This window comes from Pantherophis guttatus, chromosome 6 (assembly GCF_059756535.1).
Source record: "Pantherophis guttatus breed Tessera chromosome 6, ASM5975653v1, whole genome shotgun sequence".
NCBI lineage: Eukaryota > Metazoa > Chordata > Lepidosauria > Squamata > Colubridae > Pantherophis > Pantherophis guttatus.
Window position 1 is genome coordinate 80,483,577 of NC_142068.1, and position 17,560 is coordinate 80,501,136.

The following is a 17,560-nucleotide window of genomic DNA, read 5'->3' on the forward strand; positions in this document are numbered from 1 at the left end:
CACAGAAAGCTGTTACCTTCCCACCAAAGGTGGTCCCTATTTTTCTACTTGCATTTTTTACATGTTTTCGAACTGCTAGGTTGGCAGAAGCTGGGACAAGTAACGGGAGCTCACTCCATTACGGGGAGCTAGGGATTCGAACCGCTGAACTGCTGACCTTCTGATTGACAAGCTCAGCATCTTAGCCACTGAGCTACCTCTATAGCAGGGGCACATATAAAACAGAAAATGCATTCTGTTCTAAATCTGAAACAAGCACATTGCATATCAGAAGTTCTGTCAAATTGTTTTAGTTCAGTAGTCAGAAATAAAGCCAGTTGTTGCTGCTGTTCTAGATTTTAAGCCAAAATAAAAACTAGAGTTCCTGAAGGGATTTCACAGGAAGAGTAAGGCAGAGCTGGTCTTTGCTCTTCCTCTTTCCTTCTACGACTGCACCTATTACCACTGCCATGGCCTATGTCCCTATTCCTTGATGGGTCTCAATCACTCTGGGCATGTCAATCTTCCCAGCAATTCCATTGTCTCCCTGCCTTCCTTCAAACTGACTTTATCTTGCTATCCCCCTTCCCCAATCAATATTAATATCACTAATGCTTGCTGTCACCAAGAAAATCCTTAATCCTATCTGTATCATGCTTGTACAAGATTACCTGGAAACAACCATTTGCAAACAGAAGAAACCACCTTTCATTTTCCATCATCCTGGACCAAATTTTCATATTTCAGGTTGGAGGCAAGCCACTCCAAACAAGGTATTCCACAGAGACAAGTGGTTGTTATGTGAATCATTTTGTGCATCCCTTATTCAATTGGTTGAGCACATGAATATCTTTCTAAAAATCTGTTCTGACCTAGGCTTCCCCAAAAAGCACGAAGCAGAATCCTGGTCCCAACAAAACCCCTTTTATTAAACAAACAGTGAATTCCTCTCATTCACCTTCAGCAAAGTCTTTCAAGGGAGAATTTACAGTCACAGACCTTATCTGGCTTGGAGAGCTGCCAGGTCGATATCTTCAAAACTTGGCAGAGTCTCGGAGATTCACAAACCAATTAGGCGAACTAATGGTTTCCTGCAAACTCCACTCCCCTTTTGCTCTTCTTTTATTCCCTCTGGGAGGGGCTATTCATCGTCCACCTGTGGCCTTACTCCCAAGTCGACCCTTGTTCTTTAGCTGTTCCCTTCGTCTGGCAACTCTGTGCATGTGCATACTGGGAACAGGCTCCAGCTGTTTGTCTCCTCACTGATGTCTGACTCCGAAGGCAGCTGATAATTGGCATACGGCCCTGGCCCCATCTCTGCCTCCGATGCAGAGTCCTCATCAGAGCCTCCCCCAGACTCCAGGACTGGCCCATGTTCCTCCCTAAACTCCTCACTGTCCGAATCTGCTGTCAGCTCTGCTGGCTGCTGGGGGGCCCACAACAAAATCCTTCCTAGCTATTGAGGTACTTTTCACTTCCCCAGGAAAAAGTTAATCCACTATTGTTTCAGCTCCCTTAATCCATAGCATGTGGGCCTCTCTTGTTTTTCAGGTTCCCTAAACTAAAGAGAACATCTAAATACTCCAATAGTACTTGGAGAATGTTCTCTCTTCCAGGGATGGTCTGAGTCCCCACCCCACAGTTGCTGATAGCAGCATTTAAGTTTTAGTAGACATTCAAGCTACCGGAGAAAAGGCTAGATGGGCGAATTAGCTGACCCAAACTCCTCCCTTCTGTGAGAAAGTCTTATCTATCTTTTGAAAACAGAGGAAGAGGCAGGGAACTAAGGCTGAGAAAAGAAACTAGGTTTGTTCCAGCTTCACAGCAGTCTCAAGATTAATCGAATCCGCTTACTATTTTAGCCATCAGAAGACCATGAAGATGTGGATCTTCCATGCTGGGCTAGGAAGTGGTGGGGTTAAGTCAGGAGGATAAGAGTTTGGTTGGTCTGGCCCCTGGTGGGAAGGGTTGGTTTCTTTTCTTCTTGAGTAACATCTAATGTGTTGCCTCCAATCCCTATGTCCTCAGTACCAGCACTTTGTTTTATACAACTTTGAACTCTTTATAGCAGAGCTGCCTCCACAATATAGGAACAGACGAGCACTATCTCATGGCCTGCCAGAGCCTTGGATTTCTCTATGGAACATCCTTTTACATTATTAGTTATAATTTGAACAAATCTGTATTCTGCTTTTGTTTGTAACTACTAAAGACAGAGATTTTAATGTTTCTTTGATACCGTGTTTCCCCGAAAATAAGCCCTAGCCTGGTTTGTTGGGGTGGGCCTAATATAAACCCTACCCCAAAAATAAACCCGGGGGATGGGGTGTGGCCAGCACAAGAGGCACAGAGACCATGGGGGCTGATAGGGTCTGGCAGCAGCCACAGTCCACTGGACCCTTGGCGCAGCACAGATAAGTCCGAGCGTGGAGGCAGAGGTGGGGTTGGGGGAGAGGTGATCCGAATGTGCTGCGTGGCTGGCTGACTGGCTCACAGGAGGCTCGTGCGGCGGCATCAGCAGGAGGCAGAAGCACGGGGAGGGAGGAGGCAGGCAATCCCGTCGCCCCACGTGGATACCTGCCCCGCTCAGCCATGGGCAAGCAGAGACGGTGGGATGAAGTGGACAGCGCGTTGGGATCGCTTGCCTCCTGCCCCATGCCTCTGCCTGGCTCCGCCACACACTTTTCGCCCAGAGGGAGACGAAGCTTTGTCTGCTTGCAAATGGGATGCTTTGAAACTCCATTTCAAAGCGTCCCATTTGCAAGCAGACAAAGCTTTGAGTCTCTGTCATTTCTCCGTCCGGGTGAAAAATGTTTGGGCGCCTATGGGGTGCTTGGGAATGGAGCAAATTGTTCTGTCCCCGAGCCCCATAGGCGCCCAAACACTTTTCACCCGGATGGAGAAATGACAGAGACTGGAAGTTTCGTCTCCCTCTGGGTGAAAAGTGCAGGTGATCAGTGTCCCATTTGCAGGCAGATGAAGCTTCCAGTCTCCGTCATTTCTCTGTCCAGGCAAAAACTGTGTCTGCCCTGGGAAGCCCTGTAAGCCGTTGAGGCCGCAAGCAAGCAGATGGTGGGAGGAAGTGGGCAGCTGCAAAATAAGACATCCCCCAAAATAAGACCTAATGGGTCTTATTTTGGGTCCCCCCTCCCAAAATAAGACCCCATCTTATTTTCAGGGAAACACAGTGTTATTATTTTTTCTACGATCAGTCTATTTTGCAAAAAAGAAGATATGAATATATGGGAAAAATAGTCTTTTGGGGCAAATTATAAGGGGAGGCATGAAAAGAAGCACAGTGCTACCTCTTGCCCTGTAGCACTGAGGTAGGTGGCTAGGGAAATCTGCTTCTTTCCCTTATAGAACCTTCCAGACCATCTATTATTAGAGCTAATGAAGGTTCTAGAGAATTAGTGTATATATCACTTCTAATGTATAGAAGAGGCTTTAAATATGTGTGAAACATCTTAACTTGAAATGTAGCTACACAATGTAAAACTCTCTACTCCACTTTTCTGTCCAGCATTGCGAGGGTTTATAAATCAATAATTTATCAATTAAAAATGAGATTCCTTAGGAACTAAGGTGAGGCTTTTCCCAATCAATTTCTCTCTCTTCCTCCTCAAATCTCTTTCCCATGGCTAGAATTATGCAAAATGAGAACAAATGAATGCTTGTAAATTTTAGGACCCAGTGAAAAAAGGCCCCAACCTATAGTTGAAGAGAATATTAAAATCTCGATGCGGAAAAGAAATTAAGAGATCTTTCCCACTGTTGTGAACAGATTAATTCGCATACAAAAGATGCCAAGAGAATTTGCCATCGAGTATGTTTATTTATGGATTCCTCTAAAAGGGGATAGAAGGACAACATATACAAAAATGACACAATTAAATTAGTGATTTGTTAACAAAAATCTTAAAGATAAATCTAAATCTGGATCAGTGCCATACAGCCAAGTGCCTAGGGTTATAGTGATAGCTAGGACTGTACAAAATGTTCCCTAGTATAGGAAATAGCTGGAAAACAACACTGCAGCTGGAAACTGGCCATGCAGTGGAAGGAGGAAAAATGTAAGGCAGGAAGGCTTGCATGTCAGAAGGGTGCAAATCATACAGAGCATCAGTGACCACTCACTGTATATTTAATATTGAAGTGCGGGAGAGCAACTACACTGGACAGTTTTCAGTCTGAAACAGGTTCCATGCTGCCTGTCACAGCAGGTATTTGCAAGAAAAGTTGTTTAATTACTACAAAGAAACTGCCATAAGGGACACTCTCTTTTTTTAGACAGACATCATATTAATATTGCACACTGCCATGGAAATAAAAGGAGTTATGTGGAAGTTGAAAGCTTTGCTTTTAGCCTTTCCATTCTGGCTGGAAGGAGGTCAACCATTTCTTTACTCAGTTCTAGCTCGGTTTCAATAGCTTGGGATGCATCTGGGTGCTTCTCACAATAATCTACTAGAAATGAGTAATATTCCAAGGAGGTCTGCATGTTCTCCAACTGCTTTTTGCCATCTGCCGTAATAAGTTTGCCATAAAGGCGTGCAATATGAAATTTGGCCACCATTGCCGGGCGCAGGACATCTTCCTCAAGTGTCTCTGGGAAGATCTTATCGGGGCTCCTCAGTGAATCTAAGAAGAGTTCATAGAACTTCATTGCCATCTGAGCAAGTGAATTTATTTTCTTTACGGTGTGGGAGTCAAGCTCTTCTAGTTTATTGCCAATGGCCACTTTTAAATCCATCATCTCATAATAGGTATCTGCCAATTCAAACTGAAGTTGCCTAGTGAGCAGCAGATAATACTGAGGATTTAAGCCCGAGTACAGTGGCTCCAGCATATCGACCCTACGCTTATGCATCTTGCAACGCCTCTCAAAATCGTCTTCAAAGAAAGCCAGCACTTTAAACAAAGCACTGTGGTCTTGGACAATCTCAATGTGATCAGTGACATACCCATCTACCTGAAAGAACTCTTTTGCTTCATTGACAGAGTTCTGACCTACTAGGAAGACTTCTCTGGCTTCTTTGAAGTCTAATGGAAACACACAACTCACTTTCTCTTCCATGGCCAAAATAGAATCACACAAATCACTAGTTCCAAAAAGAACAGCCTTCTTTCTTCCTTTTTCCTTCTCGTCCTCCTCTTTTTCCTGCTGGGCTTTCAGTTCCACTTGCCTGTCTGGATCCAGCTCCCCAATGTTGTCCTAAAATCAGCAGAATTGATTTTTAAATAATGGCTTGGATGTCACAGAACTGATGAGTTAATTCCTTACATAAGAACAACTCTAAGTTCTTAGTATGATAAAAACCACTCCAATTGTTTATAATTTCAATTAGACTAGTTCCAACATTTTTTTCTTCTTTCTCCTCCTCACAAGGAGTTTCCTATCTTTGGCAATTTGAAAGAATCTACAGCTAAGCTTTTCAACAATTCTCTATGTATTACAAACCAGTTTCTCAGACTTCACTTGAATTACCATACATTACAACTAAAATAGATGAATTAAAACTAGAATTATATCTAAAGGAAAGTCTCATAAAGCAGTGCACTTCACACTTGCAATTTATGTGAATATTTGTGAAATGCTGATGTATTCACATCTGCCAAGATACCTGGAAATGCATTTTGGAGTAGACTGACAGGTATTCATCCTGCCTGAAAATAAATTAACAGACCACTATGAACGAGTCCTGCTTAATGCCTGCTGATTTGGTTCTGACCCGATTCCACCGGAAGCCACAATTTATTTATTGTTGTATGTACTAGATATTCAAATATGATCCTTTTCCAATCTTTCAACAGAAATAATCCAAAACTCTTCTTTTATCTGACTTGGGAAACAAATCACAAAGGGAGCGGTTGTTGGCTACGCCTGCTATCAGGAGGTGCCAGGAAAACAATCCAAGCAGTGTGAGTTAGTATGGTAAATGGTTGCATTACCATTCTGTACAAACATAGCCAATCCTTTAATAAGGCGGCAGCGGTTTGCTGCTTTAGATGCACATAGCACAGTTAAATAATTTTGCAGCCCTTTAGGTTCTGCATGAGGCTTCTTTTTCAATTTCTAGATGCATATTTAGACACAGCCAAGTGTAATATTCCGTGAAGAAACTTGACTAATTATTAGGTGAAAGCAAAAATAATTTAAACCATCTCTTTAAACTCAAAAGTAATAGAATGGGCAAAATCTACCATCACACATTCGTATATTTTTCTTTTAACTGTACTCGATGCTGCCTTTTTTGTACTTAATAGTTGACAGACACACAATTAAGAGTTTGTTACTGAAACAGAAGCCCATTATGTGCTTTTATACGCCGCCACACTTAAATTTCTAGAACCTAACAACTAGCTCCTATCTTTGTAGATGTAGCAATTTGTGGCTTACAAGCATCAAAAACTGGCCCATAGCATCCCCATCTTAATGTCTGCCTGAGAAATTAGGCTTGGAACAAGCCCCTCAAGGAAACTCGTAGGATTTCTTCTCCCACCCTTTTTTTCTTTTTTAAAAACCCCTAACATTCATTTCTGCTCCACTGATATCTCATCCCACAGCGAACAGTTTTTTTGTAATGTCGTCTGCTGCTGTGTGGGGACGGGGAAAGAGTTTTGAATGAGATGTTTGTACTATGCTTAATGGCAGGAGTAAAGTAATATGCATGTAAGATATGAGAATAGCTTCATATATGAGAAAAAATGAATTCTACATTCACATTTTTGCCCCTTTGTCCTGATCCACCATTGGTACAGAACTGCTACCGAAAATTAGTCTTAAAGTAACGTAGGGCTAGGATGAAATAGGCTCCCTTTCTTAAGGCTTCAGTTTCAGTAGATGTGTCATTATTTAGGGTTATAGTTACAATAGTAAACAGCAACAAATCACAGTTATTTGCATATATTCCCTTGCATACCTCAAGCAGCTTTCGGGCCTCCTGTAACAGGTTCAAACAGTATTTAATCCAACATCTCGCAATTTCAGCTTTTTTCTGTCGAAGATCTTGCTGGTCTTGTTCTGATTCGTCTGATTTTTAAAAATAAGGCATATGTTAAGCTAGCCCCCAGCTAGACCTGGAAGAGTTTTCTCAAGAAAAGAACGAGTTATCATTTCAAGATTCCAATTTTCATTCTTATTAGCTATATAATAAAGAAAGGCTGATTATGTAGCCAAAATCTGATTCTGAAGTTATTCCATGTACTAATATTGATCAATTTCATGACACTTCCTTGGCTCTGCTAATTTCCATTTGGGAAAGGCAGGATATAAACACAATTTAGAAGTGAAACACAGTTTTCCTAATAGGATTAAAATAATTTAAATCTATATCAACCCTCCAAGTAAAATAAATAAATAAAAGGAGCAGAGTATATTGCAAACATAAATTATACTGGCAAAGGAACCTATCAAATGTTTTCTTTCTTCCTTCTGCCTAAAGACAAAATAGCAAAGCCATTTCCCCCCTTAGCATTAGCATGGCAGTAGCCTAAATCTACGCCAAAACCTTCACAATGATATAAGCATAACGTTGAAAATAAAGTCTTATTTGGAGTACTTATAACCAACCTTCTCAATGTACCTGAACATTTAAAATAATGTAAAAATTATTAGGGATAGCCAAAAGCATATACAGTATAAGTTTCCCCTTATCTCAGACACTATCCTGTTACTTAATCTCTGGGCCACGGAAGATTTCAGAGGAAATGGCCGCTACAAGAGTAGGTCTGGCTCATGGTGAAATTTCCTCTCAAGCTGCTACTCTTCCCTCTGACCGTTTTTACTCCTACTGGCTGATGCAAGAGAAACAGTAGGGGCAAAAACATTTATAAGCTATCCGTAGAAATTCTAGTTTGGTAAAAGGAAAGAGGTATTTTTATTTTTTTTTCTGAACTGAAGCCTCGTTTTAATCTTACAAAAATCAACTGGATAGTGAAACTGATTGGATTACAGGCAGGGATGAAGTGGAACAATGGCTGAAGTCATGAAAAGAAAGCAAAGCATTTAGCATAGATGCTAAGCCAAAATCAATATCACCCCAGTTGAAACTGGAATGAGGTTACTTACTGTCTTCTGCAGATGGCATGTGCCCAGCTTGGCCAATGATGACACTGGCAGCTGCTAAACAATGCCTGGATTCCATGAAACATTGCTGTAGGGAGACAATAGAACAGTGCTTGTTTCTGGACCATAATACGCTCCTAGATTTCATTTAATTGTAAAACACTTAAATGTTAGCGTTCTGAAACTAGATGACCTACTATGTGGCTTGACCTTATAGCACCTAGCGCTGAAAAACCAGACAGCAAATGAAGTTTTGCCTGCATAAAAACTGCTCCAAAAGAGAGTATCATTCAAAAATGAAAAAGTACGATTGTCACCACCAATCTTTTGCTACTTAAATGTTATTGAGTATAACTTATATAACTTTCACTTATATAAAAGCCGGAGACTCTAAAAAGCCATAGCACTTTTGCCAAATATCTTTATCATGGTCTTTGATTAGTCTTTGACCAGCCTTTATAATAAAAAAAGAAAAAGAAAGAATGGTTTAATACAACAATCAGATCTTAAGGGAAAACATAATAGGAGAATAAAACATGTCTAATTAAAAAGTTTTGCACAGCTGTTTGACCTGGTAAAAAAAATTGGCCACCTAATTTGTAAGTGTCCCTTAAAAATAATACACACAATCTGCCTCTTATTTGGAAATGGTGCAATCAAAGCATGTCTTGGGGCACCATATGTGAATGTGGGCAACTTGCAGTAGTTTTTGTAAAGGGAAGTGTATATAACAGTATACTATTGGAAGACTATTATTTCATCTCCATCAGTAAGAATTAAATCCTCTAGTTCCCTTCTCTACCTTTTGGGAGATAAAACATGCTTCCCGAATCCTAAAATTTAAGATAATTTCTGCAGCAATATTTTACTGATCTGTGTGTAAGGGTATATGGACATAAATATGTGCATCTACTTTATATCGTAGTCTTAAAATAAAACTTGCTACACTGACATATCCTTTAATATTTGTCAATTTAACAGTAAGCAAGTGTGCCCTCTGTCATTTCCAAAAGGAAATATAATTATTATAATAGGGTATAATAGAAGAAAGATAAATTATCTATTATTGCATATATTCACAGCGGCACGGATAGCCTTTGCTCAAAAGTGGAAAGAGAAAGATACCCCAACTGAAGAGGAAATATTACTAAAAATTCTTAACTGTGCAGAAATGGACAGACTTACCTTAGAGCTCAAGGATAAATGTGAAACACAGTACTATATAATCTGGAATTTTTTTTACGAATGGCTAGACAAAAGGAGGATAGCCGAGACAAGGGTGTAGTGTTGGATGAGAAATATATATGGTATGACAGATAAATATGTATGTAAATTGCATAAATAGGTACAGGTATAGATTAATAGACAAGTATGTATAATTGTGTAGAAATATGATATAGTTTGTTAGTATGATGTTATGTATAAATAACGTTTAAGGTTAAAGAATTATAATATTAACGTTAACATAATTTGTATTAATTTAAAGTGCTGAAAGGTATTTAGAACCAGTGATGTCATATCTATGGCCAATGTTTTTAATTTTGAATGATTAATTTTTAAAAATTAAAAAAAGTGTGCCCAAGGAAACTTTTTTTCAACAAATAAAAATAAATAAAATAGTGTCAAACTTACTTTTGAGATTTCATAGCTACTTTTACTGAATATGTCTAATTATTATGCATTACTGGTCCAGTTTTGATCAAATGTAGGAAAACAAGTTATATAACTGGAAATCAATGTCAGAGCTATTTGTATGACAAAATAATTTTAATAGCAATCCAGTTCAACCAGGTGAGTCCATACTGAATCTCATGCCTGCCAATAAGCATCATCCTTTTAATATTTTGATTTAACAAATAAGTTACACAGAAGAAAACATTGAAATAATTACCTTGGTGAGATAATATTGAGATAAAATGGCTGCATTGAGAGCCCATTCTATTGGGTAGTAGCCACTATACTCAAGCTGCCGTTTGAGAGTGGTGTGGCAATATTGTGCAGCTTTCTCAGTCATTTCCAGGTGTTGGTAGACTTGGGCCAGATAATACAGCGTATGAGTATAGACTTTCTCAAACCTGGAGAAACAATGGCTTAGTTTTAATGATACAAAATAAACTCTTTCACCAATTTCCATTTTATGCTTTAGTTCAGGGGTCTCCAACCTTGGCAACTTTAAGACTTGTGGACTTCAACTCCCAGAACTCTGGAAGTTGAAGTCCACAAGTCTTAAAGTTGCCAAGGTTGGAAACTCCTGTTTTAGTTCACCCACCTTTTTGAACGCTCTTGGTCTGAGAGTTTCTCTTCTATCATGAAGTGCTCGCTGGAATCAAGTGGAGGATTCCCATTCTGCAAAACATAGCATGTGCTGAAAGTAACATATATAGCAAACTTGTGCTCACTCTGCTGGCTGCATTTGGGTACTACGGCCAAACTTTTTAGAACTAGGAAACACTCTAAGGCAGGGGTGTCAAACTCAAGGCCTGGGGGCCAGATCAGGCCCATGGAGTGCTTAGATCTGGCCCGTGGGACAGCGTTAACAGCGAAGGACCGGCCTGTAGTGCCCCTGTCAGTGAAAATGGAGCTTGGGAGGGCTTCCCGCAGCCCACCCAAGCTCCATTTTTCCTGGCAGAGGGTTGCAGGAGGCTGTTGCAGCCCAAAAAGGAGCTCAGGAGCCCGTTTTCGCTGGCAGAGCACTCAGGCCACCACAGGTGCCCCGACACAAGTGACGTTGAGCTGGCCGTGCTTACCCTGGCCCCCGAGGTCGAACACAACCCTAATGCGGCCCTCAATGAAATCGAGTTTGACACCCCTGTTCTAAGGAATCACTCCAAATGTATAAACAAAATGAAATAGCAGAAATTAAAGGCAATTCAATTGTTTCTCTTCAGGAGAAACAAATTATTTCAATTTATGACTGCCAATCTCAAATTCATGACCCTGGGCAGCTAACAATAGTTAAGGGCACTAACCAAAACACAAAGCAATTGAAAAAAAAAAAGAGATAAAAACAATACTGGCTCTGCTACACATCCAGATCACTGAGCTTTATTGCATAGCATATTCTGTTAGCCACATAGGTTTAACATACGGTATATTCCGTTTTCCTTATTCCAACAAAGGAGAACTGATAGAAAGGTAACATTTTTAAACTGAGGACAAGTAATCTAGCACCCAGAGATACCAATATGCACATGACCTTTTCTGCCCTTAAGTACTTAAGGTAATAAAAATAAATAACTTAAAAATTAGTGTACTTAAAAGCAAAACATTAACATCAAGCATAATCTTGTTTACAAGAATTCCTTCTAGATTGCACATAATCTACAGGCTTAAAAAAAAGTTGGGTTGCTACATTCCAATATTTTACAGGTAGTCCTCAACTTACAACCATAATTGAACCCAAAATTTCCATTGTTAAGATAGACAGTTTTAAGTGAGTTTTGCCCCATTTTATGACCTTTCTTGCAACAGTTGTTAATGAATCACTGTAGTTAAGTTAGTACCAAGGTTGTAAAATGAATGTGGCTTCCCCACTGACTTTGTCAGGTTGCAAAAGATGATCACATGATGCCAGGACACTGTAACGTCATAAATATGAGTCAGTTGTCAAATGTCTGAAATTTGATCACATACTATGGGGATGTTGCATAGGTTGTAAGTGTGAAAAACAATCATAAGTCACTTTTTTCAAAGCCACTGTAACTTTGAACAGTCATTAAATGAACTGTTGTTAAGTCGAGGATTATCGAGGACTGTTGTTAAGTTGTTAAGTCAAGGACTATCTCTACTAGTGAGTTGAGTAACAACCGCTTAGGAGAGGCCAAAAGCCCTACTAAGCAGGTATATACAAAAGTATGAAGGCTATTGCTTAATGCATTGTAAGCCACCCTGAGTCTCCAGAGAAGGGCGGCATATAAATCGAACCAATAAATAAATAAATAAACAAACAAACAAAATTGGTATTAAAGTACATGGCTTGGTCATCCACCAGAATGAAAGGCAGGCCAAACACTTGTAAATCAAAAACCAGAAAGGACCAAATGGAATACTTTTTTAACCTCTACTAGGGAGCATCCAATCAGATATGATCTTGTAGAACTTGGATACACTTCTATGCAGTGGAATGACATAAAGATAACAGATTTAGTATGGAAAAGAGCACTAATGAGTAAACTCAAGTAACAGATGAAGTCTGGCAGAGAACCTATTAAAACAGTAGTCGAAGAATTGGTGTGTCTTCTAGTTGAAAGAAAATTCAGTTACATAAGACCTGAACAATAACACAAACCAAGTGAAATATTTTCTACATTCATATGCATTCATTCACCAATTTTCTGCTATAATTCATTAAAATATGTCTGAAAATGTCTCCTGGGGTAGCTCCATATATAAATAGAGCCAAAGATGGCTATAATAGGTCCCTTATGCTAATGTAACAATGTAACAAAATCAACTGATTGTAATGCATGGTGAGTCTGGCCCATTACAAAATGCTTTATAAAAAAAACAATGAAATTTGATTGTTCTTTGTAGCATTATAGCCACAGAACAATACTCTTACTAGAATATTTCAATACAATTAGTAAAACGTACAGAAGTAATGGTAAGATTGTTTTGGAAATGCTTTAATAGCTAAAATGTTTAAAATGTTAATACAATTTAATGTTACAACTATGCTAATATATTATGCATTTTTGCACTGATGCTTAAATGCCAAGAATTTTTTGCAACTGCAACATTTGATACCTCAGCTAGGTTTAGCTATCAATTTTCAAAAGAATGACATGAGGAAAACGTTTAAAAATCTTTGTGTACATTTTCTCAGAAAACTCAATCATCCACATAAATATCCAAGGAATACCACAAAATTATGAAGTACACTGATTCATGTATTACCTCTTTCATGTACCGATTATATAAAGCCTCTGCAGATTCCAGATAAGTCTGTGCTGTTTTAATGTCATTTCTTTCTGACCAGAGGATACCCAGATTATTCTACAAAACATGAAGAACAAGTGGGTTATTTTTTAAAATGACAAATGACAGATAACCTAAACCTGAGATTACATAGGAGTGATATGGGGTCATTTCAGAAATAAATACTATATGAACTGCACTAAGCAGAAATACTAGAATCATTTCAAATACTGGAAACATTTCATGCTTTATTCAGGGGCAACTCCTAAAACACAAGCTGTATTCAATGTCAATGTTACCTACTAGGAGCAGTAAAAAATGATCTAAAATATTGCATCAGATATTCTTTTCAATTCTATAATTTTAAGGAAAATATTGGCTAGCTGAAGGCATAATTCAAACAGGACGTTACTAACAATGGTTCCTATCGCTCAATGTTATTTGGCAGGAAATACTAAAATAAAGGAATTTTTAATTATGTAATGCATAAAATTCCTGACTGCCCAGAGTGATCCAGTGAATAACAGGCATTCAACTCTGCCTTCAACAGCACACGATATTCCTAAACTGCACATGGAAATGATGGTCGCTTCCAATTTAGCAGTATGTATTAGTTCCCTTACTGCCAGTCTACTGCTAGATAGAACAGCTGAAATTCCTTGATGGCTTAACATAAACACAGAATTGATGACAGCAAAGAGACACAGCACGCTGGGGGGGGGGAGAATGTTACCATTCTCTCCCCCCCACCCCCCAAAACCCTTATATTGCCTAGAATAGATATTTCTTTTGCAGGCTTCCAGTATGAAGTAGGAAAAAATCATTCTAAATGGTAAAGTTCTTATTCTGATTTGTGAAAGATGCAAAGGAGCCAACCCCTTTCACTGGGTCTCTTATTAGCCAATTCCAAAGCTCCATCCCCACAGGGTAGCCACTTTGAGGAATTGGTCAAGGCAATACTGCTGTCTGATCAAAGCTTGCAACAGATCACTAAATGGTGGGTGAAAACAATGCGTCTGTCAACACTGAAACACCATCCACACTGCAATATTCTGCTTTTACCAGCTCATGCAGACTGAAGTTTTATTATTACCCAACTCTCAGAACTTTGCATCACTGTCCAGCCTGGCCTTTTGTCAACTATTTTTTTAGTACTCGAAAATACATACAACAAACACGTAAGAGCCAAGCCAACCTAGCGTCAACATGGAACACACTCCTCCAAATAGGCCTTCCGACTCCAAAAACTCACTCATCATTGGGAAATTCTGGGAGTTAGTCAATACATGTAAAAAAAAGCAGCCCAAAAGTTCCAGGGTCCGAGCTGGCTGGCTAAGGCTTGCAGAATTGTAATACCTCCATGCAAATATGTAAGAACGCAAAAGTTTGCAGAATGCAATAAAGATAAAAGTTCCCCTTGCACATATGTGTTAGTCGTTCCTGACTCTAGGGGGCAGAGTTCATCTCCGTTTCTAAACCGAAGAGCCAGCGCTGTCTGAAGACATCTCCGTGGTCATGTGGCCGGCACGACTAAACACCAAAGGCACACAGAACACTGTTACCTTCCCACCAAAGGTGGTCCCTATTTTCCTACTTGCATTTTTTACCTGCTTTCGAACTGCTAGGTTGGCAGAAGCTGAGACAAAGTTACTTGGCCCTAGGGATTCAAAAAGCTGAACTGCTGACTTTTCCATCGACAAGCTCAGCGTCTTAGCCAGTGAGCCACCACGTCCCTTGCAGAATGCAATACCTCCATGCAAGAATGCAAGGAGTTGCAGAATGCCAATACCTCCATGCAAAAATGCAAGAAGTTGCAGAATGCAATACCTCCATGCAAAAATGCAAGGAGTTGCAGAATGCAATGCCTCCATGCAAGAATGCAAGAAGTTGCAGAATGCAATACCTCCATGCAAAAATGCAAGGAGTTGCAGAATGCAATGCCTCCATGCAAGAATGCAAGAAGTTGCAGAATGCAATACCTCCATGCAAGAATGCAAGGAGTTGCAGAATGCAATGCCTCCATGCAAGAATGCAAGGAGTTGCAGAATGCCAATACCTCCATGCAAGAATGCAAGGAGTTGCAGAATGCCAATATCTCCGTGCAAAAATTCAAGAAGTTTATTTATTTATTTATTGAATGTCTATACCGCCCTTCTCCCGAAGGACTCAGGGCAGTGAACAGATTAAGATTTCATATACATATAATATATATATATATAAACAGTAAATAATAAATTGAGTCAACTTGGTGTATCTGCTAAGATCTTGGCATAGAATTTAGATGTTTATGCTAGCCCTGCTTGTTGAAACAGAAAGGTCTTCAGGGCATGTCGGAAAGTGCGAAGATCTGGGATTATTCGGATTCCAGGGGGTATTTTGTTCCAAAGAAGTTGCAGAATGCAATACCTCCATGCAAAAATGCAAGGCTGCAAGCAGTTGCAGAATGCCAATACTTCCATCCTCGTCTGAACTGTATATCGGATGCATCTGCTCCGACTACAGTTCTCTCCCCCCCCCCCATCCTAGCATCCTCTTCCCCAAATGAAGCAACGCCGCAGGAGCTTCGTCCTATCCGCCTCTCCCTTTCCCCCCCCTCCCTCCCTCCCTCCGGTGCTGCCGATGCCTTGTCGGCATCCTCCGGGCGACGCTTCCATCCGCTCCAGGCTCCTGCTGGGTGTGGGGGCATGGAGGGTGTCCTTCCCGCACCTGGGCCTGGATGTAGAGGGAGACGCAGTCGCGGGAGAGGCGGTGCCGCTCCAGCAGCTGCAGGCACTTGGCCAGGTGCTCCTCGCCGGCCGAGCACTCCTGGGTGTCGGTGTGGTTCACCCCCAGCTCGTATTCGACCGCGGCCAGCCGCACGGCGCTTAGCCGCTGCTCCCTCTCGGACTCCGCCGCCTCCTCGTCTTCCTCCTCGCCAGGGCCGCGAGCGCCTTCGGCCTCCCCGGCGCCCAGCAGCTGCTTGAGGCCTTCGAGCAGCTCCCGCGCGCTGTACTTGGAGCGGTAAGGCTCGTTGTCCGGGTCCTTCTTGGACTCCACGTAGGAGAGGTTGAGGGCGCTGCGGAAAGTTTCGCACAGCGAGGCCCACTCGGCCGCCTCAGCCGCCGCCATTTGCCCGCTCGGAGATGCTGCTCGGCTTGGCGTCGCCCGACGGACGCTCCCCCGCCCGGCTCTCTCTCTCTAATAGTCCGCATGCGCGGAGAGACGCACGTTCCCTGACGCGGCTGTCTTCTCGCAGTCAAAATGGAACCTCCGCCCGCCGCCAGAGGAAGTTGCTCGTGGCAACGGTCGCTAGGCAACCTCGGACTCTATGAGAGAAATACCTTCGTTCAAGGGTCTCATCTAGAACAGGGGTCTCCAACCTTGGCCACTTTAAGCCTGGCGGACTTCAACTCCCAGAATTCCCCAGCCAGCAAAGCTGGCTGGGGAATTCTGGGAGTTGAAGTCCGCCAGGCTTAAAGTGGCCAAGGTTGGAGACCCCTGCTCCAGTGGACTTCTACTCAAGTGGTGCTCAAATGGAGGCATCTTCCAGGGGGGCATTTGGGCCTTGATTGCATCTTCAATTATCACTGGATTTTGTTAGTTTAATTTTAATTTGCTCGCAGGTTCCCTCCAGGGACATGGCTGAGCATGTACCTTTTTTGACACCAAAAGGGACAGGGGTTTTGCCATTGATTCCCCCCCCCCCGTGTTCCTTTCGACTTCCCTGCTATAAACTGTAGTCCTAGCTTTTCTTTTGGGGTTTCCCATCCGGGTATTAATCCGCTCGGACTCTGGTTAGCTTTTTTTCAAGTTAGCTTTCACTTATATAAGTTACAGAGTTGGAAGGGACCTTGGAGGTCTTCTAGTCCAACCCCCTGCTCAAGCAAGAAGCCTATATTGTTTCAAATAGTCTCTTCTTAAAAACTTCCAGTGTTGGAGCATTCATAACTTCCGGAGGAAAGTTGTTCCACTGATTAAATTGTTCTGTCAGGAAATTTCTCCCTTCGTTCTAGGTTGCTTCTCTCCTTAATTAGTTTCCATCCATCACTTCTTGTTTTGCTTTCTGCTGTTTTGGAAAATAGGTTGACCCCTCTTTCAAATATTGGATGATTGCTAAAGTCATCCCTTGTCCATTTCACTAGATTAGATATGCCCAATTCCTGCAACCGTTCTTATGTTTTAGCCTCCTGCCCCCTAATCATTCTTTGTTGCTCTTCTCTGCACTCTTTCCAGCGTCTCAACATCTTTTTTAATATTGTGACCAAAATTAGATGCAGCATTCCAAGTATGGTCTTGCCAAGGCATTATAAAGCGGGCACTAACACTTCACATGATCTTGATTCTACTTTTCTATTAATGCAGCCTTGTTCCACATACCGGTAGTTTACAAATCACTTCGACCTCTAGCTGAAGAACCCTGGGAAACTATAATTCTACAAAGAAAATAAGCAGCACAGACTCTTCCCATTTCAATTTTCATTATTTTAAAATTAAATTCATTATTGAAATTATCCAACTTTTTCCTCATTCAAAGCCATGGTAGGTTTCCCAACGGTACGGTGCTTTTTTAATATTACATATATTCCTCGGCCATTTGGAATATTTAGCATTTTCTTT

The 17,560-nt window shown here is 41.1% G+C and overlaps 1 protein-coding gene across 1 annotated transcript; it reads right to left on the reverse strand.

Annotated features, from left to right (window-relative positions):
- Positions 1–3,794: 3,794 nt before the first annotated feature.
- Positions 3,795–16,206, reverse strand: KIFBP (kinesin family binding protein). Its single transcript, XM_034438646.3, has 7 exons — positions 15,671–16,206; positions 12,944–13,042; positions 10,317–10,393; positions 9,939–10,122; positions 8,051–8,135; positions 6,903–7,012; positions 3,795–5,194 (listed from the first exon to the last, which is right to left on the reverse strand). The coding sequence occupies exons 1-7, from the start codon at positions 16,070–16,072 to the stop codon at positions 4,316–4,318; spliced, it is 1,836 nt and encodes a 611-aa protein (XP_034294537.2). The 5' UTR covers positions 16,073–16,206; the 3' UTR covers positions 3,795–4,315.
- Positions 16,207–17,560: the final 1,354 nt, after the last annotated feature.